We start from the raw sequence: 21,200 nt of genomic DNA, 5'->3' as shown, positions 1-21,200 counted from the left end.
GTTTTAAAAGATGAAAATTCAGCACCCTGATGTCTTCAGTGTCAGTATGCAGTTGTGCCAAAGCATAACTGTTGTTATAAAATTGAGGAGTTATGCGTCTCCAAAAGGAAAAAAAAATATCTTGCTCATCTGTGAACAAAGATCTACTGTGCATACTCATGTGCAAATTGTTCTCTCTGTTGGTATTTTGCTAATGGTGCCTAGGAGAGATTTAAGGCAAATCTGGGTGTTTCCCCCACAGATCTAACACTGGGGACACACATTTCTCCTTCCATTTAACATATTGGCAAATGTAATCGGTATCTGCACCAAAGAGTTGGAAAGAGGGGTTTTCCTGGTCCTTTTTTCCCTTACCACACTGTGTAGGTCAGTGTGATAGAGAAGACAATGTGAAGGTGTCACGTGTGTATCTCTGTGCTCTGGACTAGCACACTCAGCAGCACTGGTGCCAAACAACAAATACCTGTCTCCTTAGCTTGGATTGATCCCTCTGCAAATGCCCTGCCTCTCAGTCCCTGATGCATGGCATGTAAAATGCAGCAGTGCCATTTAGAGTTGGTGTTTTCTGATTGCTTCTTCCTTCTGGTTTAACAGTGGGTGGAAAGATAAGGCAATGTTATCCTACCCTTTTACACCTCACCTCTTTTTCCAAGTTTAGAGGGATGGACAGTAGGTGTATTTTCAGGTTATGATTGGGATGGGGAGCTGGCTGGAGCAGCCAGTGGAACAGTGGGCACACACTGGTGCTCTGTCTCAGCCCAGTGGGCACAGAGAGGTGCCCTGTCTCAGCCCTGCTGTTTTGGGTGTGAGAAATGGGATTTCTTTTGCCATTTTTGCCTTTTGAAGGCAGTGATTTTAGATATGCTTTGGTTTATGTATAGGTACCTTACCCCATAAGGTAAGGTTTTGGGTGTGAGAAATGGGATTTCTTTTGCCATTTTTGCCTTTTGAAGGCAGTGATTTTAGATATGCTTTGGTTTATGTATAGGTACCTTACCCCACACCTTGTGGGGCAAGTGGTGGTTGGTGGTGTGTGGAAATACCCTTTCAGAGGCGGTGAAAAGAGAGGGGATCAGGCTGTCCTATCTGTGTGCCATTCAGTGAAACCATTCTGTCCTCCCCTTAAGGCAAGAGAGATCCTTTGCTCTTTTATCCAGATTGCTTTTTTATTTCGTGTTTTATCCAGAGCTCAGGCAGGATGGGCAGGGGTGCCCTGTCTCCCTGTGAAAGCAGCCTGAGCTGCCCAGCCTTTTTTCTGAGAGTTCAGCACGTTGCATAGAGAGGGCACTGGAACTTGCTGTGCTACCCTCCAGGCTCCAGCCAGGAAGCAGGAACAAAATTACTCCTTTTTTTATGCTCCTCATTCTGCGTTGGTGTGGGTGTTTCTCCAAGGTGTGTTGTCCTTGTTTCCACTCCTGTTTTGATTTACATCACTACAGTTTCTATTCCCTATAAAGATTACCACGGAAAAGGTCAATATTTGTTGTTACTTTCAGCTAGGATTGAGCTTTGATAGTTCTTGAGCGTGGTCCCTGGCCTGAGGTCGGTGAGTGGAGGCTGAGCTCTGTTGGCACAGCGGTGTCACACGCACGCAGCTGTTCCCTGACCTGTGTCTGCAGAGGTAACCTTAGCCCAGAACTCATTTTGCTGCATGAGCACTGCTGGGGAATGTGGGTTTGTTGGTTTGCTTTGCCATGGTCACCACCCTTGGCACTCTGCAGAGAGCTTCAGCAGAGGCCTCTGCTGCATTGTGTGCAAGGGGACACTGTGGTGGCACAGGCGCCTGCAGGATCGGCTCAGGGATCTGCAGTGCCAAAAAGATGTGTCCGTAAATATTCCCGCATTTTAATCAAGTTTTCTATCTGAGTACTACTGTGCATCTCAATGCTGATGGATTTGACAAAATGGGAGTGTAAATAAATATTTTTCTGGATTTAAAAGTAGTTGCACTGCACAGCCATGAACTAATACAGAAACCATGAAAATATTTCCATGAAATGCCTTTAAATCTAACTTTATTAGGTAAATAGTAAGATCTCCCTTATAATCTTCTTCTTACCCTCGTTTAAATATGCAGTTAGTGAAAAAGTGATTTCTTTACCTTAAAAATGGATTTTGCTAATTTTTAAAAAAATTATTATTTATATATGAGAATTGCAGTGATGCTTGTCATTTTACTGACAGTTTAAACTTGGTAGTTGCTATTAAAATAAACAACTGTAACACAGTCTGAGCTTCAAGTAGAAAAATTCCTTGGTTTCGAATGGTGCTTGCAGAAAGGCACTCATGGAAAATATGTCCTTGTGCATGGCACACACTGCACACGTGATCTCTGAGAGCAGCACATTATCCTGAGCCAGATGTCACAAATGCTGCTGGAGAGACAGTTCTATCCAGAATCTGAAGTAGCAACATTCCAGTATTTAATGCTAAATAGTAATTATGTTCCCAAGCTTTCAGCCACTGTCTGTGGGGTTTGTAATTATTTTCACATATGTGTTCAAAGAAACACAATTCTGTATTTTTTAGAAATAGGAAATATTAGTAAAAAATGTTAAAATCAGTCATGTGTCGTTCTGCTTGATTTTAGTGTGTGCACTGAAGCTCACTCATCTCAGTAAATGTATGAATTGTTCAAACTGGAAAAAAACCCCAAAACATTAAATATCAAGTAAACATAATTGTGCTTTTCTTGGGGATGGAGAGCTTTTGAGATGTTGATGACATGAAGCATAACTAGGCAATGTTTAATCTCGGCTGCCATTAATCCCAAAGAAATGCTTCTTGCAGAAAATACATTATTACTGTCGTGAATGAAAGCAGGAAAAAAGAGAAAGCTCTGAGGAACCTCTGGTATGGAATATTTTTAAAGGATGACTTGGGTTCACTTGGTTTACACAACTCAAGAGCATTAACCCAAAGTCTATTAGCCCCCTGCATTATTTGTGTCATCTCAATGTGTGTTTTCTGTCCAAACGCATTGCAAGGTATTTTATTCAGTAACAATTACTTTTTCAGACTTTTATTAAGGCTAAGTAACATTCTGGAAGGGGGAGTCCATGGTTCCAGCTTTCCCTCTGTGAGGTCTGCTGGTTTAGGGCAGCAGGATATGGTCCCTACTTCCTGAGTTTCCCCATCCTGACCCCCATGGGTGCCCACCACCCTTGCTCAGCAGTGGCACCAAACACGCAGCCAGAGGAGCCCTGTGACCTGGTGCTGCAAATGTTTGGGTGTGTCCTGGGCTCTGGGAACTCTGGATTCCACAGAGAAAGTGCCACTCCACGTGAGGAGAATGAAGGAGCCACCCCTGTACATATTTCATTGGAAGGAACAAAGGAGTTTTATACACATAATGGTATCAGCAGAGCTGTAATTGCAATCACCTTTTATTCCCGGTACAGAGTCCTGCCTTTATTGCCCCACAAATCATAGAATCATTCAGAACAGAGATTTCCCTTTCGCTTTCATTCCATCTACAATTTCTGGTGAACAGAGTGGCTTTCTTGGCTTCCAGATGAACTTCTTTCTCAGGGGGCTCTCTAGCTCCTTGTCAGCCCCTGTACTGCCTTTGGGGGATTTCCAAGCATCCACTCTCCTTCTGTGCATGGATTTATGAAAAAGAAATATTTCCTCTTGAAGAACTGCCCCTCAGTGCTGACTGACCTTTCTGGCAGCTTCTGCTCCTCAGGTATCGTTTCACTGCTGGGGTGAGTGAGTGGCAGCAACAGTGACAGCTGCAGAAAGGCTTCTGCTAAATTCTTTTCAAAGGGAGCTATTTGGTATTTGTACAAAAAGAAAAAAAAGTTTCATGTGCCTGTGGATCTGTTAAGAGAAATTTTAAATCTCTTGATAGTGTTATAATGAAATGCAGTTATCTAGTAATGGATTGATTTTGTGGAAAACCAAAACTGTGTCTTGCTGTGAGCTGCACTATGGGGAGCAGAGGCAGGGCCAGAGGATGAACACATCAGCTCAGAAGCAACGTGAGCAGCATTTCAGAGCTGTCTGAGAGACAAACCTAAATCATGTTCAAAAAGCTCTGCCTAATGTTACTTTCCCCAGTGTTGTTGCTGTGGATGTAAATAGTCAGGCAGTGTTATAGTGCACCACTAATACAGTTTACAATAGCTTCTGGCACAAATGAGGGTTTGTAGGATCAACTACTGACTCTGAGAGACAAAACCAGGTCAGAGTAGTGACAGCAGGGAATTTTCAGTCAGGAATCCTGGCTCTGGTCGAATGGTTTGACTGCAGTCTAAGCCTCTTTAGGCATTGTTTCTCTCAGCACTGTGATTTTGTATATGTGCTTCATAACTTGCTGTAGTTTGCAGGGTTGCCTGGTTTGCATGCTCCAGCCTTGGTAAATCAGTGTATCTTAGCATTTTGAAACCTTGTTATCATGTGGAATTTCCTTCTTTGTTCCAAAATTGCTGCTCTTATCCAAATCCTCTAGCCAGGGTATGGAGAGGCTTTGCTGGAGAGCACAGCCTTTCTCTGGCAAGGTTTCTTTTGAGGGCCAACAACATAGACTGATATTTCCTCCCTCTGCAGAGTGCAGCATCTTGTTTTGTGGGAGGGGATAAAGAAGCAGAGCACATAGATAGATGTGTTTCACTTTAGCTCTCCCACTGATCTGCAAGGCAACTGAGAGAAGTTACTCTAATTTTCCTCTGCTGTGGTTTATAATCATTATGCTTCAGTATTCCCATCATTCACACAGCAATAAACTTGTTTAGGTTTTGAAAAGGAGAGGGGCTTTGAGATACATGGGAAGAAATCACCACTTTGGGGTCTCCAAACACTTGAAACCAGTGAAGATTTCCTTTGCCTTAAATAGACTTAGGATTTGTTCTTTGGAGAGCAAAAAAGACTACAAAGATTCATTGTTTTGCCTTCTCCGTAGCAACTCACAGCATAAAGCCTTTTCCCAGATGTGTTTGTTTAAAGGCTTTATAAGTTCAGTTTAAGAAATGAAGTTTTAGTTATTGTTTTTATGCTGATTTTTGTGTGTTGGCATTAAAAGATGAAATAATCTAGTACAGAGCCATGGAAAATGCAGAAATGTGTATGAGAAGAGATAAATCCACTTAGGGGGGACACAAAACTGGGATGAGTACAGGAGCATGTTAGCTTTTGAAGAATTCCCTGGCATACTTGAGAATTCCCATGTCATTCCAGGTCATGTGGGAACATTATGATGTTTTATATGGTTAGAGGATTGATTACTGTTCACTGATAATTCTCACTGTGCACCAGAAGGGAATAATGTGAAAAAGGATTGTGCTGTACATCCTTGAAACTGATCTATCCCAATCTTTTTTACTGAATGCTTGTTTTATTTAGGTTTACATTAGGTGTACAGGTAAAGCATGGGTGGAGGGAGAGCATGAGAAACAGAGAATTCACCATGGGAGGCAGGACGTGGAGGATCCACATGGGTTAGCATATTTTTTTCATTAATATCCCTTAAATCCCACTGTGAGAGGAATAACAGGTATTTTGACCTGTATATGCAGTTTGCTGTACAATGCTGCATGGCTGTATTTATACTCTGCAGGAAGAAAACTACTCCCTAGCAGTTTCTTCTGGGGTTTTTTTTTTGCCTGTGTAACCCTTTGCTTTTATTCAAGCAAAATGCAAAACAAATGCTTATTTTTCAGCCTTCTCAGATCTTGGAAATAATGGTGTATTAAATGTGATTAAAGTGGGAATTACCCTTTAAGCAGGGTCATAATTACTGTGGATTTAGATGGCATATTGTACAAATTGCTGTGTGCTCATAATTACAAATTGAGTTTGTTGCACTCTGGGGGTTTACAAACTTTGTTTTAGCCATTAACACATTAAATAGCAGTGATTTATGTAAATTACTGGATAAACCAAAATTTCAGTGTTGCATTTAATCTAAGGTTTAATTCTATTTCTGTATTAGAAATGAAATAGGTTTAGCTTTAGCAGGGAGGCTTGAATGGTCTGAGGGAGTCATTCACTGCTGAGATATTGTAGTTTGAGAGTGCTGTTTGTTGGGCAACTGGCTGGAAACTGCAGTGGTCCAAAGTGAATGAAGCAGCAGCTGCAATGAGTGAGCTGCTTGTCACAGTAAGCTCTTCCCGAGGTCAGCCAGCCCACTTGCTTCACAATTATTCCCCTCAAACTTCTGGGCTGGTCTGGAAAGTGTAAAATCACACTTTAAAATCTTTGTTTACTTCCTCTTCAGAGAGATTTCCCAGTTCCTTCATTTGTGCTTAAGTCAAGTTGATCTAACAGAGCAAAGATCACTTTGTGTTGTGCTGTTTGTTGTGCTCCAACAAATTGCCAGGTATAAGGATAGTAGGACGTGAAAAGTCAGTTTTTGATCTCCTTACACTGCACTACAAATTTCCACAATATCTTAGTGGCAACTCTAACACTAGCTCGGTGTCAAAATAGCAGCAGGAGGACAACAGAGAACATACATCCTACTGGTTCTGCCAAAGCTTCCTATGCAAAGTGCAGATCAATGAAGTGCTGTAGAAGCCCATGTTTGGCTCTGTGGTGGTAGAAAAGCCTCTCCTGCCCCTGTTTTCTGGAGCCTGAAACATCAGCTCTGTGTGTTCGGCACCTCTGTCATCAGGATGGCAAAGAAACTTAGCTATGTGCCACCAAAAATTGTCCTAAGAAGTCATAGACTTAGAGATCTCTGCTAAATCACCACTTGAGACAGGGTGGATTGTGCAGTGTGGATTACAGTTATTGTTACCTGAGGGAAAATTGAATGTACACTATTGATTAGGGTTGAATTAAAATGCTTTTGGAATGTTGAAACATTCACAAAAAATCCCTCCAAAAATAACTGCAACAGGCTGCCTCGACTCAGAAACCACAATGTTGTCTGCGTAGTGCAGCAAGAATTTGTTTTTCTGTGTTTAATTCCCCCTGTTGGAATACATGCGAGATCTTAAATGTGTAGATGATTTGGGCATTCAGTCTCTACGTTAAATTTGAACAACATATTCAAGCAAAAAATGACTTAACAAAAACTTTGTACCCGAATGGTCAAAACTAAATTGAGAATTCTGGATGCTTGACATTGATGGGGGGAAAGCCATCTGTAACAACTATCCATGCAGTGTTTGGAATGGGATGTGTTTGTATTGCTTGGTTATTTGCTGATCTAGCGTGATCGTATCTGTGGAAGGAAGATTGTGTTTGAAGTGGCTTCAGAAAAGCACATTCTTCAGAAAATTCTGTGACTGCTTTGGAGGTCAGAGCTTTCCAGCCGCACTTTCCAGTGTCTCCTCCCTTCACAGCCCACGCTAAAACTGTCTGCACTTGGTTCCTAAATGGAAACTGGTTTCCGAAGGAGAAGTTGACTTTTGGGAACTCTGTGTCTGCTTTGGATTTGTCTCTGTTTACAAGTAGAGACGAAGCTTGATGCAGGAGGCATTGAGTCAGGACCAGAAAAACGTGGGATTGTTGTGGATCCCAGACATTCGGGGAAGAGGCTGTCTGGATAATCATTAGATGTTGAAAGCAGGCACTGCAGCGTAAATAGTCTCTGGTTAGAGTCTTGCCGTGACATTCCTATGAAAACAGCCGGTGTAGGTGTGTCCTTCCTTAACGTGTTTGAGTTTCACTGAGAGCTAGTTAAACCCAGGCTTACTGGAATCTATGCCTAACGCTTCCTTAGGAAACTATGCAAAAACGCACACTCCATCCAAATGTTTAAGGGGGTTTAACTAAAATTGCCTCGACTCTTTTCACCACCTTGAAAGACGTTATCAGCCCTCATGGGATGCAGCAATACGAGATGCGTCGTATGCACATCTTTGCTCCTCCTCGCACCCGGTTCGCAAGAGCGGCGCTTTCAGTTCCTGACTAAAGTTTCCCCAAACTACAGAGCTTGGCCAGCGGAGCTTTGTTGTGTTATTATAGGGTATGAAGCTGTGGGAAGGGTGTTGCGATTTTGTTGTCGGGGGGCCGGGGGTCCCTCGGGCCGGGCTCCGGCGGGCACCGTTCGGTGCCCGCCGGAGCCGGCCCGAGGCACCCCCGGCCACGTTGAGGGGTGTGAGGGCGGCTGGTGTGAGGGGAGCCTTGGAGAACAGTGCCCGCTGGAGCCGCACCGAGAGACCCCCGGGCACGGTGAGGGGAGCCTTGGAGAACAGTGCCCGCTGGAGCCGCACCGAGGGGCCGAGGGGCACGGTGAGGAGTCTGAGGGCTGCTGGAGTGAGGGGAGCTCTTGTAGAACCGTCCCCGCTGGAGCCGCACCGAGAAGCCCCCGGGCAGGGTGAGGGGTGTGAGGGCTGCTGGAGTGACGGGACCCTCGGAGCCGCGCTTTTCCCGGGAATCCCGCCCCCACGCGTGCGCTCTGCCCGCTTCCCTGCCCCGCCGCCGGCGGCTGAGGGGAGCGGGCGCGGGGCGGGGCGGCCCGAGGGGCGGCTATGGTGGCGCGGAGCTCCCCGCCCGACACTCCGGCCCGGCCATGTGGTGCCTGCACTGCAGCTCGGAGCGGACCCAGTCGCTGCTGGAGCTGGAGCTGGACAGCTGGTGAGCGCTGCCGAGGGCTGCGGGGGTGAGCCCTCGCCGCCGCTGCCGCACAAAGGGCTCCGCGCCGCCAACGCCGCCGCTGCCCGGGCTCGCTGTGGGGCGGTGCGGGAGGATGGGATTGGGGGGTCCTGCTGGCGCTGGGGGCACCCTTTGGTCCCTGGGGATTGTCCCCGGTGTCACCCCTGTTGTCCCCGGGGGTTGTCCCTGGGGTCACCCCCGCTGTCCCCGGGATGTCTCCGGGTCGCGGCGATCGGGAGCTCGTTCCCTGTGTCCGCGCTCGGCAGCGGGGACAGGCGGAGGCTCTGTCTGATTTAACCTGCAGGAGCCCAGGGTTAAATCATCTCCGTGGCTCAACCGCGGCGTCCCAGGCGGCCCCGCTGCGCTGTGCTGGCTGTGGGTGACAGGCAGAGCCATAAATCGGCAGCTGTGGCAGCGGGCTGGGAGCTGACCTGGCGTGTGCCGCTCCAGACACCGATGTGTAAACACCGCTTTTCGGGAGAGAGCAGGGAATCACATGATTTGTGTCAAAGCAGAGTGAGTTGGACTGCAGAGCTCTGGTACAGGCTGTTCCCGGTGTCTGGGGCCGGCCGGAGACCTGGCCTTGTCCTGGCTACATGGGAAGGTGTGTCACACTCAGAGGGGTAAATCAACATTTGCCACTCGTGCCCTCAGCCAGAAAATAAGATAAAAGAAAAATAGTTTAGTTCTAAGACCTTTAAAGTACAGATACTTGAATAACTGACGCAGGAGGAACAGAGAGTGGGATTTGTCATGTTGACACATACAGTCCCTATTGTAAGGATGTTCTTAACTACCAAAATAATGTGTGTCTAAAGTCCAGCAACACAGAGCTCTGTTCGTGAGCTGCCTGAAAACTCCAGGCACAAACGAGTTTTCTTCTGGTGTGATGCTGTGTGTGGATTTATGATAAACTAAAAAAGTTATCCTGCACTTGCAGTGCACTTGCAGAATGAATTTATCTCCGATGCATTGTGGAAGTTCATTCCACGAAGTGATTCAGCCAAGTGCTGAGCTGTTTGACTGTTAAAGAATATTCAACTTAGCTAAAGATAGAAAACATCTTAAATTGGGTGTGGGCATGTGTGGAAAAATATAAAAGGAGGAAATGACTGGATTCAGTGTAACTATGTATGAATGCAACAGTTGCTTTTCTAGAAAAAAAAAAGGCAAAATATTTTTTGATAAAGAGAAGTGTTTCATAGTACAGTTTAGTCATACATTTAATGATCCTCCAGCCCATTTTTTATCCTTAAGGAAAAGAATAATGTAAGTTTCCTGTGTGGAGTTGGCAATGTTTGCATAAGTGATGTTACCTTTGCATGGCTTGCTAGAAACATAATTCATAACAGTTACTTTAGTGACAGATTTGCCTATTACACAGTAACATTCTGTTATTCATCATTGTTTCAGACTTTTTTTCCTCCATTTGTACATTGCTATGCACTTCCTTTCAGTTAAACTTGATTATTCTGCCTGATGTGCTAAAAGAGGAATTGCTGAGTACTTAGTTTGGATGGTTGTATTTAACTGTGTCTATTCTTGTGGCAGATATCCTTCATATAAACACAGAATTCATTACATTTATCAAGTGCTTTGGGAAAACTACAGCCATGCTGAATAAAATGACCCATTTTCCATTTTACTTCTACTTTTGTAGCAGATTTGGTTTTGCTTTTGAGATGTCCTGTTCTAGTTCCTGAAAGATATTGAGAGTACTGTTACAAAGTAGTCAGCTGGGCTTTTTTTCTCTTGGTTAAAGCTCAGTGTTCGGGTTTCCCATGAGAAGTCATCTATCATCCTTTTTTTTTTTTATTTCTACCAATCTGAAATAGTTCATCATCATCCAAGATACTGAAATCCAAGATCTGGAGCTGACCAGTGAAAACAGCATCAACAGCACAGCATTCAGCTTCTTTGCCCCTTCAGAAGCCCTCTGGGAATCCTGGTGCAGTTAATAAACAACCTGCAGTTCAGTCTCATGGAATAATTGGCAGCTTTCAGGCAGGGAAGCCCAAGGATTCAGTTTTTGCACTGAAAAGTGCAAATACCAAGTTGAACAGTAACTCTGATTTGTTGTTCCTGTAAGAGTCTTGTATTGGAAGGTTGCAGGGACTGGATCCAGGGAGTGCCTGCTGGGCAAGGAGACATTCTCTGCTGGAGAAGGAGCCTTCACCACGGGTTTGCTGGGTGTTCCTCTGGAGAAATGGGAAGTGATTTCTTAGGATTTCATGGCCTTACGTGGGTTTTCTCACCCTGTGACCATTTCATGTTTGCAAAATGAAAAATCTTTCAAGAGAATCTGTTCATGTGGCTGTAGAAAGTGTTTTTCCCAATGCTGGGTCTTCGTGAGGAGAAAACTTCTCCATTGCTTGGAGGCTGGGGCTGTTTGGTGCCTTTGAGGGCCTCAAGAGCAGTGCAAGGTCTTTGGGTGGAACACCTCCTTTGAAACAACACTTTACATCCATCCTGATGCTGTTTTCCCTGGAGTCTAAAGATGTCAGTTCAGGGCTCCAGCTGTGCCAAGAGGCAGATCCCACAATGGTGGAGCTGATTAGCACACTTGGGTGATTGCTCTGAGGATGCCTGCAAGCTGTGCCTGCCCTGAGCACAGCGAGGAGGAGATGGGTGATGAAAGCTGCTCTAGAGGCAGTCAGTGCTCTGCTGCTGGTTGCCATTACCTGGGGGTATTAAAAGCTGCTCACACACTTCAGTTGTGTTCCTTGGTGCCTAACACCACTGGTGTTCAAAGTCCAGTAAAAAACCTTGGGACACAAGTGCTGGAAATGAGGAGCTGCTTTCTGAGTGAGCCATGAGGCTTCCAGCTCCTGCAGGACTCTGAGAGATGCCAAGGAGGGTTTAAGGTATTTTTGAATATTGGATTTTTAAAAAAAAATTGTGAAGCACCATGGCCCGAGCCAGGGTTGTTGTGCCTTTTCATTGCAAGGATTTACCATAATTCATAAAGGTCTTTCAGGATGCAATTTTTTTGCTCCTTCAGCATTTATATGGTTCTTCCTCTGTTAGACCCAATGGTAATTTCATCATTAATTTCAGAGTCGGGCATATTTGAATCACAGCAGCTGTCAATCAGTTATTTCTTTTTATGTTTATTTAATAACAGAACTGCAGGAGACCTCAGAAACTGTAACCAAGGTGGAGCCCTGATTGCTCTGTTTGTTACACATTAAATTTGTGAGGATGTGCCCCTAACCCAGACACTGCCTGATCCACAGAGCAACTGGAATTATGAGGAGGTGGCTCATGAGTTAGGGGGGAAAGTGTGTTGGTGCATTGCTTTTGTGAACCATGCTTTGTTTAGATGTCGTTTGTATTTAAACAGGGTACAGGCCACAAGCCAAATTTATATTCCTGAGTTTGCTGCTTTATTTCTGTTGCCTCGGAAGGCTGTGTAGTTACAAGAGCAGAATCAGCCTGTGTTTGGGGCTAAAAGTTCACTTTTAGTATCTTGTATATTGCCATTTTATGTCAAAATTATGTAAATACAGGCTTTGTTTAATTCATGAATCTTTGTTATGCAAAACCAGTTACTGATCATGGACTTTTTTAGCAAGACTTATTAATCAAAAATATTTTACTTACATAGCTCTTCTTCTGTCTTCTGGGAATCCATTTGAATTTTATTTAGGTTCCACTTAGGGTACAGACAGAGATGGCAACTTCACTGCACTGCTGTGATTTGACTCCAGGTTTCCAGAGAAGAACAGATGCTGCTTTAATCCACTGTAGCACAAAGCCCCAGTATTACGTTAAAGGGGAATGCAAATTTAACTAAATAAATCCTCTTGCTTCCTTACAATAGACAAAAGACTAGAAATGTTCTCATGAAATAACTGTAGAGATGTCTTTAATAAATATAAAGTAAAAAAGACAAGCTTTGGTATGATAAAAAAAATCAAACCCTTTAGTCCCTGTGAGAGAAGCAGAAAATTAGAATGATGGCTTTGATAGCCTTTAGTACAGGAAATTGATGTATTCTATCTGTTAATGAGATTCTTTCAGTAGTTCAGTGTCATCCCAGTTAAACTTGTGCTTATAAACAAAGGACACGATTCCCAGTTGCCTTCTGCTGTGCAAGCACAAACCAAATGCCACAGCTATGATCTGACTTGCATTTACATCAGTGGCTACATACAGGGCATGGCCATAGAAAAAGAGTCCTAAGCTTGTTTTGAGGGATGCTTGTATTATTTAGTCCAAAAAATTGCAGTGGCCCTTAAAACTCACCAGATTAAGAAGGATGGATGTGTCATGAACACAGAAAAAGAAAACCAACTTCCTTCTGTTTGTTAATATATCCATGACCTTTCCAGTCATCCTCACACAAGGCAAAGGCAGCGAGGATGCAAAGCTGAAGGGTTTTCTGTCACAGGGAATGTTTGCAGCCAGCCCTGACTCTGCACTACAGGAGCATTCACAGTTTGTTTTTAATTGAATTTTCACTCCCTAGCTGTACAGCAGAATGGGCCCAGCTCCATCTCAGGTCACACAGAGAGCTGGAAACAGCAGCAGGACCCTGCTCTGGGTTTAACTGAGTGCAGTGATGCTTTTGGTGGCCTGGAGTGGGAGTGGTTACAGCAGAGATCATTCCATTGTCATGGTGGGGCTGGGACAGGCCTGCACTGAATTCCTGGGGTACACCCATGGGAAGGAATGGACGATTTAGTGGGAAGCTGTCCTGCCTTTAACGCCAGCCCCAGAGACTGGGTTTCCCTCCTCGTTTGGGGGCTGTGCTCAGGAAGTCATCCTTCAAACAAGGGGACAGCAGTGCTCCTGACCCAGCTGCAGCTCCAGGGATCTGAGTACAGAGAGCAGGCCTGCAGAAATCCCCGACCTTCTGCTCATGTTGCAGCCTAAGAATAGGTTTTCTCTCAATCTAACATCACTCTCTGTTCTCAATCAGGAATAAAATTATTTTTATTTCTGTGTGGTTCTTCATTACAGTAATGTGCTGTGAATTGGCTGCTGAATTTCCATTCCAGAGATGTCTGGGGTGATTCTTGTGCTTCAAGGTGACCTTTTCACAAGGTGTTAAATGTTAAATAATGTCAGCTGTTCTTGGATTCATGAAAGGAAGTTCATTATTATTGTTTATATTTTCTTTTCTTGTATTTTATTCTCTGAGTCTTGTTTAGAAGATACCTGTGATATTGAGCATTAGTAGAAACTGAAGAAGGAGCTGATTTTAATTCTCTTAGATTTGAGAGAATGGGACTTTACAGCTGATAGTTTCCTGCTAATTCTAGTCATTAATGCCTTGTGAAGTGAGAGAGAACAGAGGATTACCTGGACTTAATGGAACTTGTCCCAAATGATGACAATGTGATGCAAACTTGGATTCTTTATGTGTTATTAAGAAGTCATTAGGATGTTTTTGATTAGGTTAGCCTAGAAGAAAAGTATTCCAGGTTTTCCTACCACAGTGCAGTGTGTTACACAAGACCATTTCTCACTGTCTTTGGTTGCAATTTTCAAAATCTGTCTTTGCACGATATCACATTTTCATTTCACAAAGTGGTGACCCTTGTTTTCAGGAACTGAGCTTCTACCCCTGTCCTAAAAGACATTTTTCCATTGTGGAAAGATCTGTGAACTTTGCTGTGATGAAGAGCCTACAGATGACCAAGAGTTACCCAAGTTGTGTATTTTAGACTCCTGTTGTGGTTGAGCAGCCTCACGTGCAGCCCCAGCTAAGCCAAGCTGCATCCCCATCACAGACACTGTCCCAGGATATTCCTGAGCTGGGGGGCCCACAGGGACCCTCAATCCAGCTCTGAGCTAAAGGCAGTGCAGGGTGTGGGTGGTTCTGGGAGCCAGCAGTGCTGGGCAGCTGAGCTGCACCCAGAGGAAGCTGCAGCATGGCCTGCACAGCCCAGAAACTGCTCCTCTTCTCTGTGTGTGCAGTAAAAGATTTCCAAGGCAGGAATTGCTACCTGTGTTACTCTGTCATCTGTGAGGTGAGTCAGAAGTTCTATTGAAAGCCTGCACTTAATTCCTCTCTGACAGAGAAAGAGCTGTAAAATGTACAGACTCAGCATAATGGGGAGGAAATGTAAAAGGAAGGAAGTTTGTGAATGAGAAAAAGCATCTGTCAGCTCTTTAGCTGATTTAGAGGTTATGAGCAATCTTCTGAGGTCTCATTGCTACAAGACTGAAGATTTATGTGTGGTATCTTTGAGTGTGTCTGCAAAACCTTCTGTTTGAACACATTGCCTTGAACCTAAGGATCATCTACAACACTGTCTTTTCCACCAAGCCCTATACTTCCAACAAAAAAATCTCTTATTATTTGGTTTCCTTAAACACTATGTTCTGTACACTCTGATAAAAACCTTGGGTGTGCAGCAGAGGATAAAATCTCCCTTTTATGAGGATGCTTGTGATTACAGAGAGGTGAGCAGTGCTCCTGTTCCAGTGAGTTACAACACCCCTCTCCTGCTGTGGGCAGAGTGCTCAAGGCCAGTTCCTGCTCTCACTGCCTGGGTAACAACACCCTGGGAGCAGGAACAAGTGCTGTGTTCTCATCCTTTTCTTTCCTACCTGAGAGTTTCCCATGCCCATTTGCACTTCAGCATTTCAAAATTACATTGTTTTCCCTTAGAGAAAACTGGTAGGGTTTCATTCTCTTTTTGGGTTGGTTTTTATTTTTTGAGACTTGGCACAGCAAAGTTGGCAAAGTGGAGGGTTTGTGCAGTGATTAAAATGGAGTGGGACTTTTATATTATATATACTTTCAGATTCATTTAGATCAGTGAGAGGTTTCTCTGATCAGACTTGTAACAGCCCATCCTCCTTTTGGACTGGCTGTTTAAAGTGTGTTACTCTGTAAGTTTTTGAGTTCTATCTGTAAGTACAGAGGGAAGTCAGCCAACCACTAGAAGTTGAACAGTCCCTTTCTGATTTTAAAAGAAGATAATTTTGACCAACTTTTTCTTAAATCCTAGAGAGACAGTAAAGTATCTCATGTTCATCTGTGCCATTGTTTGAAAGCACAACTCATTAGACAGTAACAATATATAGTAAATATATAGAAGTCATTGAAAGGAAATCCTTTGGTTGTTCTAAATAGGTCCTTTTGTACAACATTTATTTGCCACAGGAGTTAAAATATGGTCTAAATGAGCACAGTTGTCAGTGCTCTGAGACTTTCCTCAATCCATGTCCAGTGCAGAAAGATGGTTTTGTTGTCATTTCTGCTGCATGGACTCTCTGCATGCTCTTTGTTTATGCTGCTTCTTACTTTCCTCACAGACTGGGAAAGACTGGTCTGCTCCAAAGTTGTTCCTAGTGCTTGGTACTGTGTTGTACTTGTAAGCATTTCAAATAGTGCAGGGGCAAACCTTTAAAATGAGTCAAGTCTTAGGCTTTATTTGATCTATATCTGATCTAATTTGATTGATATTTAATTTCTGTTATACTGATTTGATTTATAGTAATTTGATTTAGATTTGATCTGAGATGAGATAGTTTTAACTATTTAACTAGAATGTTCTAGGTATGACATTTCTGAGCCTGAAACATTGGCTCATTGAACAGGATTTTGTTAAGCATCTTCAAAGTAGTTCATGTTTCTATCCTACATGGAACAGCAGAAGGGAAAGAAGAGTTTATCCACCAAGACCTGACTGGGAAGGGGAAATCAGTGCTGGTCTCTGACAGAACCTGACTGCCCAGCAGCAGAGCTGTTCTCTCAGCCCTTCCTGGGACAGGCTTGACACAACAGCTGAAGAGGTGAAAGAGGAGGATGGCTGGCACAGGACACCAAGGATTCTTGCATTGTATCAAATGCTGCTTCAGCTGTGTGTGCAAATCAGGGTTTTTCAGCTGCAGACACTAAATCTTCCTTTTTAAACTTAGCAGTGTCTGCAGGGCATGTCATATAGACAATGGAATGTGTGCTAATATCTTGCTATCTTCAGTACATGTCATATATAGTGTGAGTTTGCTAAATTAAGAGGATTTCTGCTGCTGAATGGTGTATCTAAATAAATTGTAAATAGTTGAGGTCAAATTCTACTACAGCTGCATTGAGAAACTCCACAAATTTTTCAAGCTTATGTTGTGTAAAAGTTTGCATAGCAGGGACAGGACAAAGTCTGCGGTGGGAGGCAAACCTTCACAGATTTTGTTAAGTGAACCACCCCACAGACACCCCAGTTACATTAAAATTGTTTGTTTTAGTCCATGTAAGAAACAAAGCATCCTTTTGAAGCATACAGGACGTTTTCAGATGTTAACGTGTTTCATGCTGACACATCAAGAAGAAGAACTGGCCATAAAAAAAAATACCAAAACTTGGGCTGGTTTGAGCCACAAGCCTCAAATGATCACCCCATAGTCATCTTTTGATAATATCAATTTTTAAAGAGTTGTTGCTGGATAAACACACGCTGGGTGATGATTAACACAGATTGGCAGCGAGTGATGCTGGCTGACTTCACCCTGAGATAGAAGTGAACATTTGTAAGCTGTACCCAGGTTCTCTTGGTGCTGCCAGTCCACTTGTTACTCTTGCTAAATAATGACAATAAAATACAGCTTTGCCTTCAGCAGGGAGGTTCACGAGACACTGAAAGGCACTGGGGAGGGTTGGGTGGGTGGATCCTTCTGTACATTCTTGTGTCTGATGGCCAATATGCTGCCACTGTTTGACAAAGTGATCTGAGAGCTGGTTAACCTTCCTTGTGCTCTTGGAAGCTGAAGATAGTCTCAAAAAGCTTTTCCCAAAGGGATATTCTTAGTTCTTAACCCTGTTGTGTTATTGCCTAAAATGGGTGGGTTGTTTGGCTCTATTTCCATCTCGCTGCTGTCCACCTCCATGTCAGAAGATACAGTGCATTCATTCCTGCATTCTGCTTCAGTGGGGAGAAAATAACCTCTCATCTTTCACTCTGCTCTCTGCTGCTGCTGCTGATGGCATCTAAGAGTGTGGGTCAAAATGCCCTTTTTCTAGAAGTATTTTTGTTAATGCCTTGTATGGGGTTACTTAGTGAGAATTACAGCTCAGCAGTGGCCAGAGGAGGGGCGCTAGGGTTGTGTGTGCTTTGGGAATCAGGGCTCGGAGCAGGGAGCAGCTGCAGGTTTGCAAGGCACTCAGGGGTGCCTGCCTGTGGAGCTCTGCCCTCCCTCAATGGCTCTCAATCCGTTTGACTCAGGCTGCTCTTATTGGCCCTCTCACCACAGAATATTACAGAATAAGTGACTGCTTTGTTAGGGTTTGCTTCTGAGACACATGCAAATGGTGTCTGGATTTTTCTTGCAATGATATTTAAGTTCAGTCAGATGAATTACCTGGGACATTACTTTGATGTGCATTCAAAGGTTTCATTTGTTTTGAACAGAAACAGCTGAATTGAGAGTGCATTGGAAGTAAAACACATTGGTCAATATTTCTCTCCTGGATCAAAGCTTTTGTCACTGCCTGTGGATGCTGTTGTCCATCGTAATGGCTTTGAACTCTTGGCAGGGTGTATTTGAAGCTAGATTGGTTTGTTAATGCTATTGTGCTTATTGAATTCAGGGATTTGTGTAAGTTCTTAATAGAATTGACTTCTGTTTACTAGACAGCACAAACCAGACATGGCAATAAGGACTAGGTTCTAGTTCAAACTACATTAATAATAAACTTCTGCTCAAATGTTCTCACTCCAATGGGGAATTTTGTATTGGGGGTGGAGAAAATGCTCAACCATGGCTTGTGTGAAGTACATATGGCCAGTTCTGCATTTTGAGAATGAATGGAGAACGTTTGGTGGGGTAATTGGAGACAATAAAGTGTGCAGATCAGGGCTTTAATTAAATGCACTCCTCGTTTATGGCAGAGAGCAGCACAGGTACTGAAGCACGAGGCAGCTTTGGAGCAGAGGGGTGTACCCTGAGCCAAAGGAGTGCTCTGTGAGGTGCAGTTGTGTGGGGAGGCACAGCTCTGGAGAGCAGAGTTCTGCTTGCAATTGTCACTTAAAATTATACATTCAAACCAGGGCTTCATTGCACTTGTAAAGGCAAAGTTATGTGCAAGACATTGACTTTTGGAGAGGTTTGTTCCTATGTGGAATGGCCACATTTGGCCTAAACATTTTTGCTATTTGAGTGGTTTGTTTCAGCCGTCATGCTGGAAGTGCCTGGCCACACCAGCTGCTGCAGCAGCTGCCATCCTGCTTCTCTCTGTTACCCACTTGGTTCCAGAGGCGACTTCTGGTCTGCATTCTCCGGGCTAGGTAGAGAATTTGGGTCTATTTCAAGTGGAAATCTATAATTAGGAGCTAAGATCACAGTTTGACTGGTTTTAACCTCCACATTTGAAAAGATGGTTGGTGTAAAACAGATGCGTAGCAATTCTTCCTCCCTGGGCATTTGGACCTGTTTATACAGAATATTTATTTTTGAGTGAGGCAGAAGTTTTACTGGAAATGATGTTTATGAAATGAGATTTTAATGCAAAAAGCTTCACTCTGTGGTTTGCATTTAAATCCATCTCATAAATCCTAAGGCAGAGTCCCAAGAAGGTATCTGGATACTTCAGCTGTGGATATGTTGGTGTTTATGGGCAGAAAAGTTTCTGGAACAAAAGAAGAAGATGAGTTTGCTGAATTGTGTTGTGAGTAGGTGTGACTTCAAGGGAACCACCTTTACATTGCATTTTTCTTGAAGTGGGAGATAAATTATATGGATCCAGAGAAAAGCAGGCAAGTGAGAGAAGGATGATTTGGCTGAGGAATTTCATGAAGAACCACTCGTGCAAATGCTTCACTGTTGCAACAAATAAAATAAAGTATCAATCTTCATTAATCTCAATTTGAATTCAGGCTGTGCTGACTACCTGGAGTTTTACTGCTGCTCTACCACAGCCCTGCTCTAAAACCTCCCTGCTTCCCAAAGAACAGAGCCCTTGCATTGTCATGGCCAAGCTGAGTGGCTTTCTCACCTTGTGCTGACTAGAATTTTAGGCTGGGCATGCTTTTGTTGCTGTATTTGTAATACTCATGCTGCCTTTCCACAATGTAGAAGAAAAGAAATTTATTCAGTGTACCCATGTGTTCATGCTTCTAAGGATCTGAAATGCTATGGAAAAATCTTTAAAGATGTAACAGCACAAACTTATTATATTGTCATACTTCTCTTTGTGTCCAAAACAATTTTTAACAGGATTAATATAATGCTGATTGGCTCTCATGTGTGTACTATCCAGTTGTTAGGGCCTGTTTTCAATTTCATGTCTTTATATTACACTGTTGAAAGTCCATTCTGAAAGAGTGATGAAAATAATTCTGATTTCAGAGAATGCTCATTGTAAAACAGCTTCTCAAGCATTTGCTCTGTTCTGCTGGGAGGATCTTCTTCTATTTTAGAATGTTGCATGCAGTTTGGGTTTGGCATTTGCATTATTTAGAAACATGTTTCATTTCTTTGTTCCAAACTAAATCTGCAGCAAACCAGTTTGAACATTTGGGTGATTTCTGTAAGCATATGTTCCCATTATCTTCATATTTTAGTTCTATAAATGCACAGGGACACTTGACTGCTTGTAAACTGGGGGGGTTCTGGGCTGAGAGGCAGCACTGAATCATTGCTTGCATGTGCTGTTATTGTTATACACTTCCTTTTTATAGGCACGTAGTTCTAAAGTTCTGGGCCTCAGGAGGAAAGGGACTTTCTGCTTTTCTGCTATCAAATGTCTGTCTTTCACAGTATAAATTCTCTGGCAGATAAATTCTTGTGCCTCTGTATCCAAACCAGCAGCTCCTCTGGTCATTTTGCCATTAGTCAGTGGAACAGATACATCCATACTCGTGGAAAAGCTTGGGGTTTGCTCCTTTCTGGAATTCAGGTCTTTTTAATTCAGGTCGTTTTTAAGGTTTCCATTTTAAGCTCAAATGTTGAAGTTCTCTTATTTTCAAAGTTTCTTCTTTATTGTACTTTTTTTCCCCTTTGCTTTGCTAATAGTTTGGCAAGATTTGAAGGCAAAGGAAGGTGTGAATATAAAAATGAAAAATAAAGAATGACAGTAGATAGTCAAACATCCTGAATAATATGTTATTGTTTTAAAATATGGTAGTGGATTTAAGGTACTGGTGCTAATTACAGCCTTTGTGATTAGAAGTAATAATTGAAAGTGTAAAATGAGAGCCAGGGAAGAAAAGACCTGCCAGGCTTGTGCTGCTAAAATGCCTGGAGAGGAAATGTTTTGCTTTGGTCATGGCTAACCACACAACTGGAGAGGGAGAGAGGAGACAGAGCTTCTTCTTATTAGGTAGTTGAAAGCAACTCATCCCTGAATTGTGGGAAATGACTGGAAAATCAGGACTTTTTCCTCCCCTTTTTGTCAGCCTGGATTTTTTTAACAGTATTATAAGCTGAGGTTTATGCAGGAAGAAATTTTCAGTTTCTGACAAAATGCTGATTCAGTCAGTGCTGGCAACTGTTTCAAAAAGTTATTTAGTTGTATAAAGTTTTTCAATGGCTCTATTTTAAATTTTTGTTCATGCAAAGTCATATTAGTAATACTAATTATTTTTAAATATTTCATTTTCATTCTTCAGCTGTTCCATTCTCTGCTTCTTTGTAAAGGTTGCAAGCAACCTTTCACTTTTTCTGGCTTGGCAGATAATGAATGTCTATTTTCTGCTGAAACAGGA

The 21,200-nt window shown here is 43.1% G+C and overlaps 1 protein-coding gene across 18 annotated transcripts in view; it reads left to right on the top strand.

Moving 5' to 3' along the window:
• The window catches only part of IQSEC1 (IQ motif and Sec7 domain ArfGEF 1), a 296,694-nt gene that overhangs the window by 229,924 nt on the left and 45,570 nt on the right, over positions 1-21,200 (top strand). For 3 of the 18 annotated variants that reach the window (XM_036390810.2, XM_036390808.2, XM_036390807.1), the window contains exon 1: positions 8,461-8,526. The exons of the other annotated variants lie outside the window; for them this stretch is intronic. In XM_036390810.2, the coding sequence (XP_036246703.1) occupies positions 8,462-8,526 (65 nt within the window). In that variant the 5' untranslated portion in view covers position 8,461. Of the gene's footprint in view, positions 1-8,460; positions 8,527-21,200 lie in introns of those variants that run through there. 18 annotated transcript variants of the gene reach the window in all.

This window comes from Molothrus ater, chromosome 11 (genome assembly GCF_012460135.2).
Source record: "Molothrus ater isolate BHLD 08-10-18 breed brown headed cowbird chromosome 11, BPBGC_Mater_1.1, whole genome shotgun sequence".
NCBI lineage: Eukaryota > Metazoa > Chordata > Aves > Passeriformes > Icteridae > Molothrus > Molothrus ater.
Note: the sequence above shows the minus strand (reverse complement) of the source record. Positions and strands in the feature narration are given on the sequence as shown.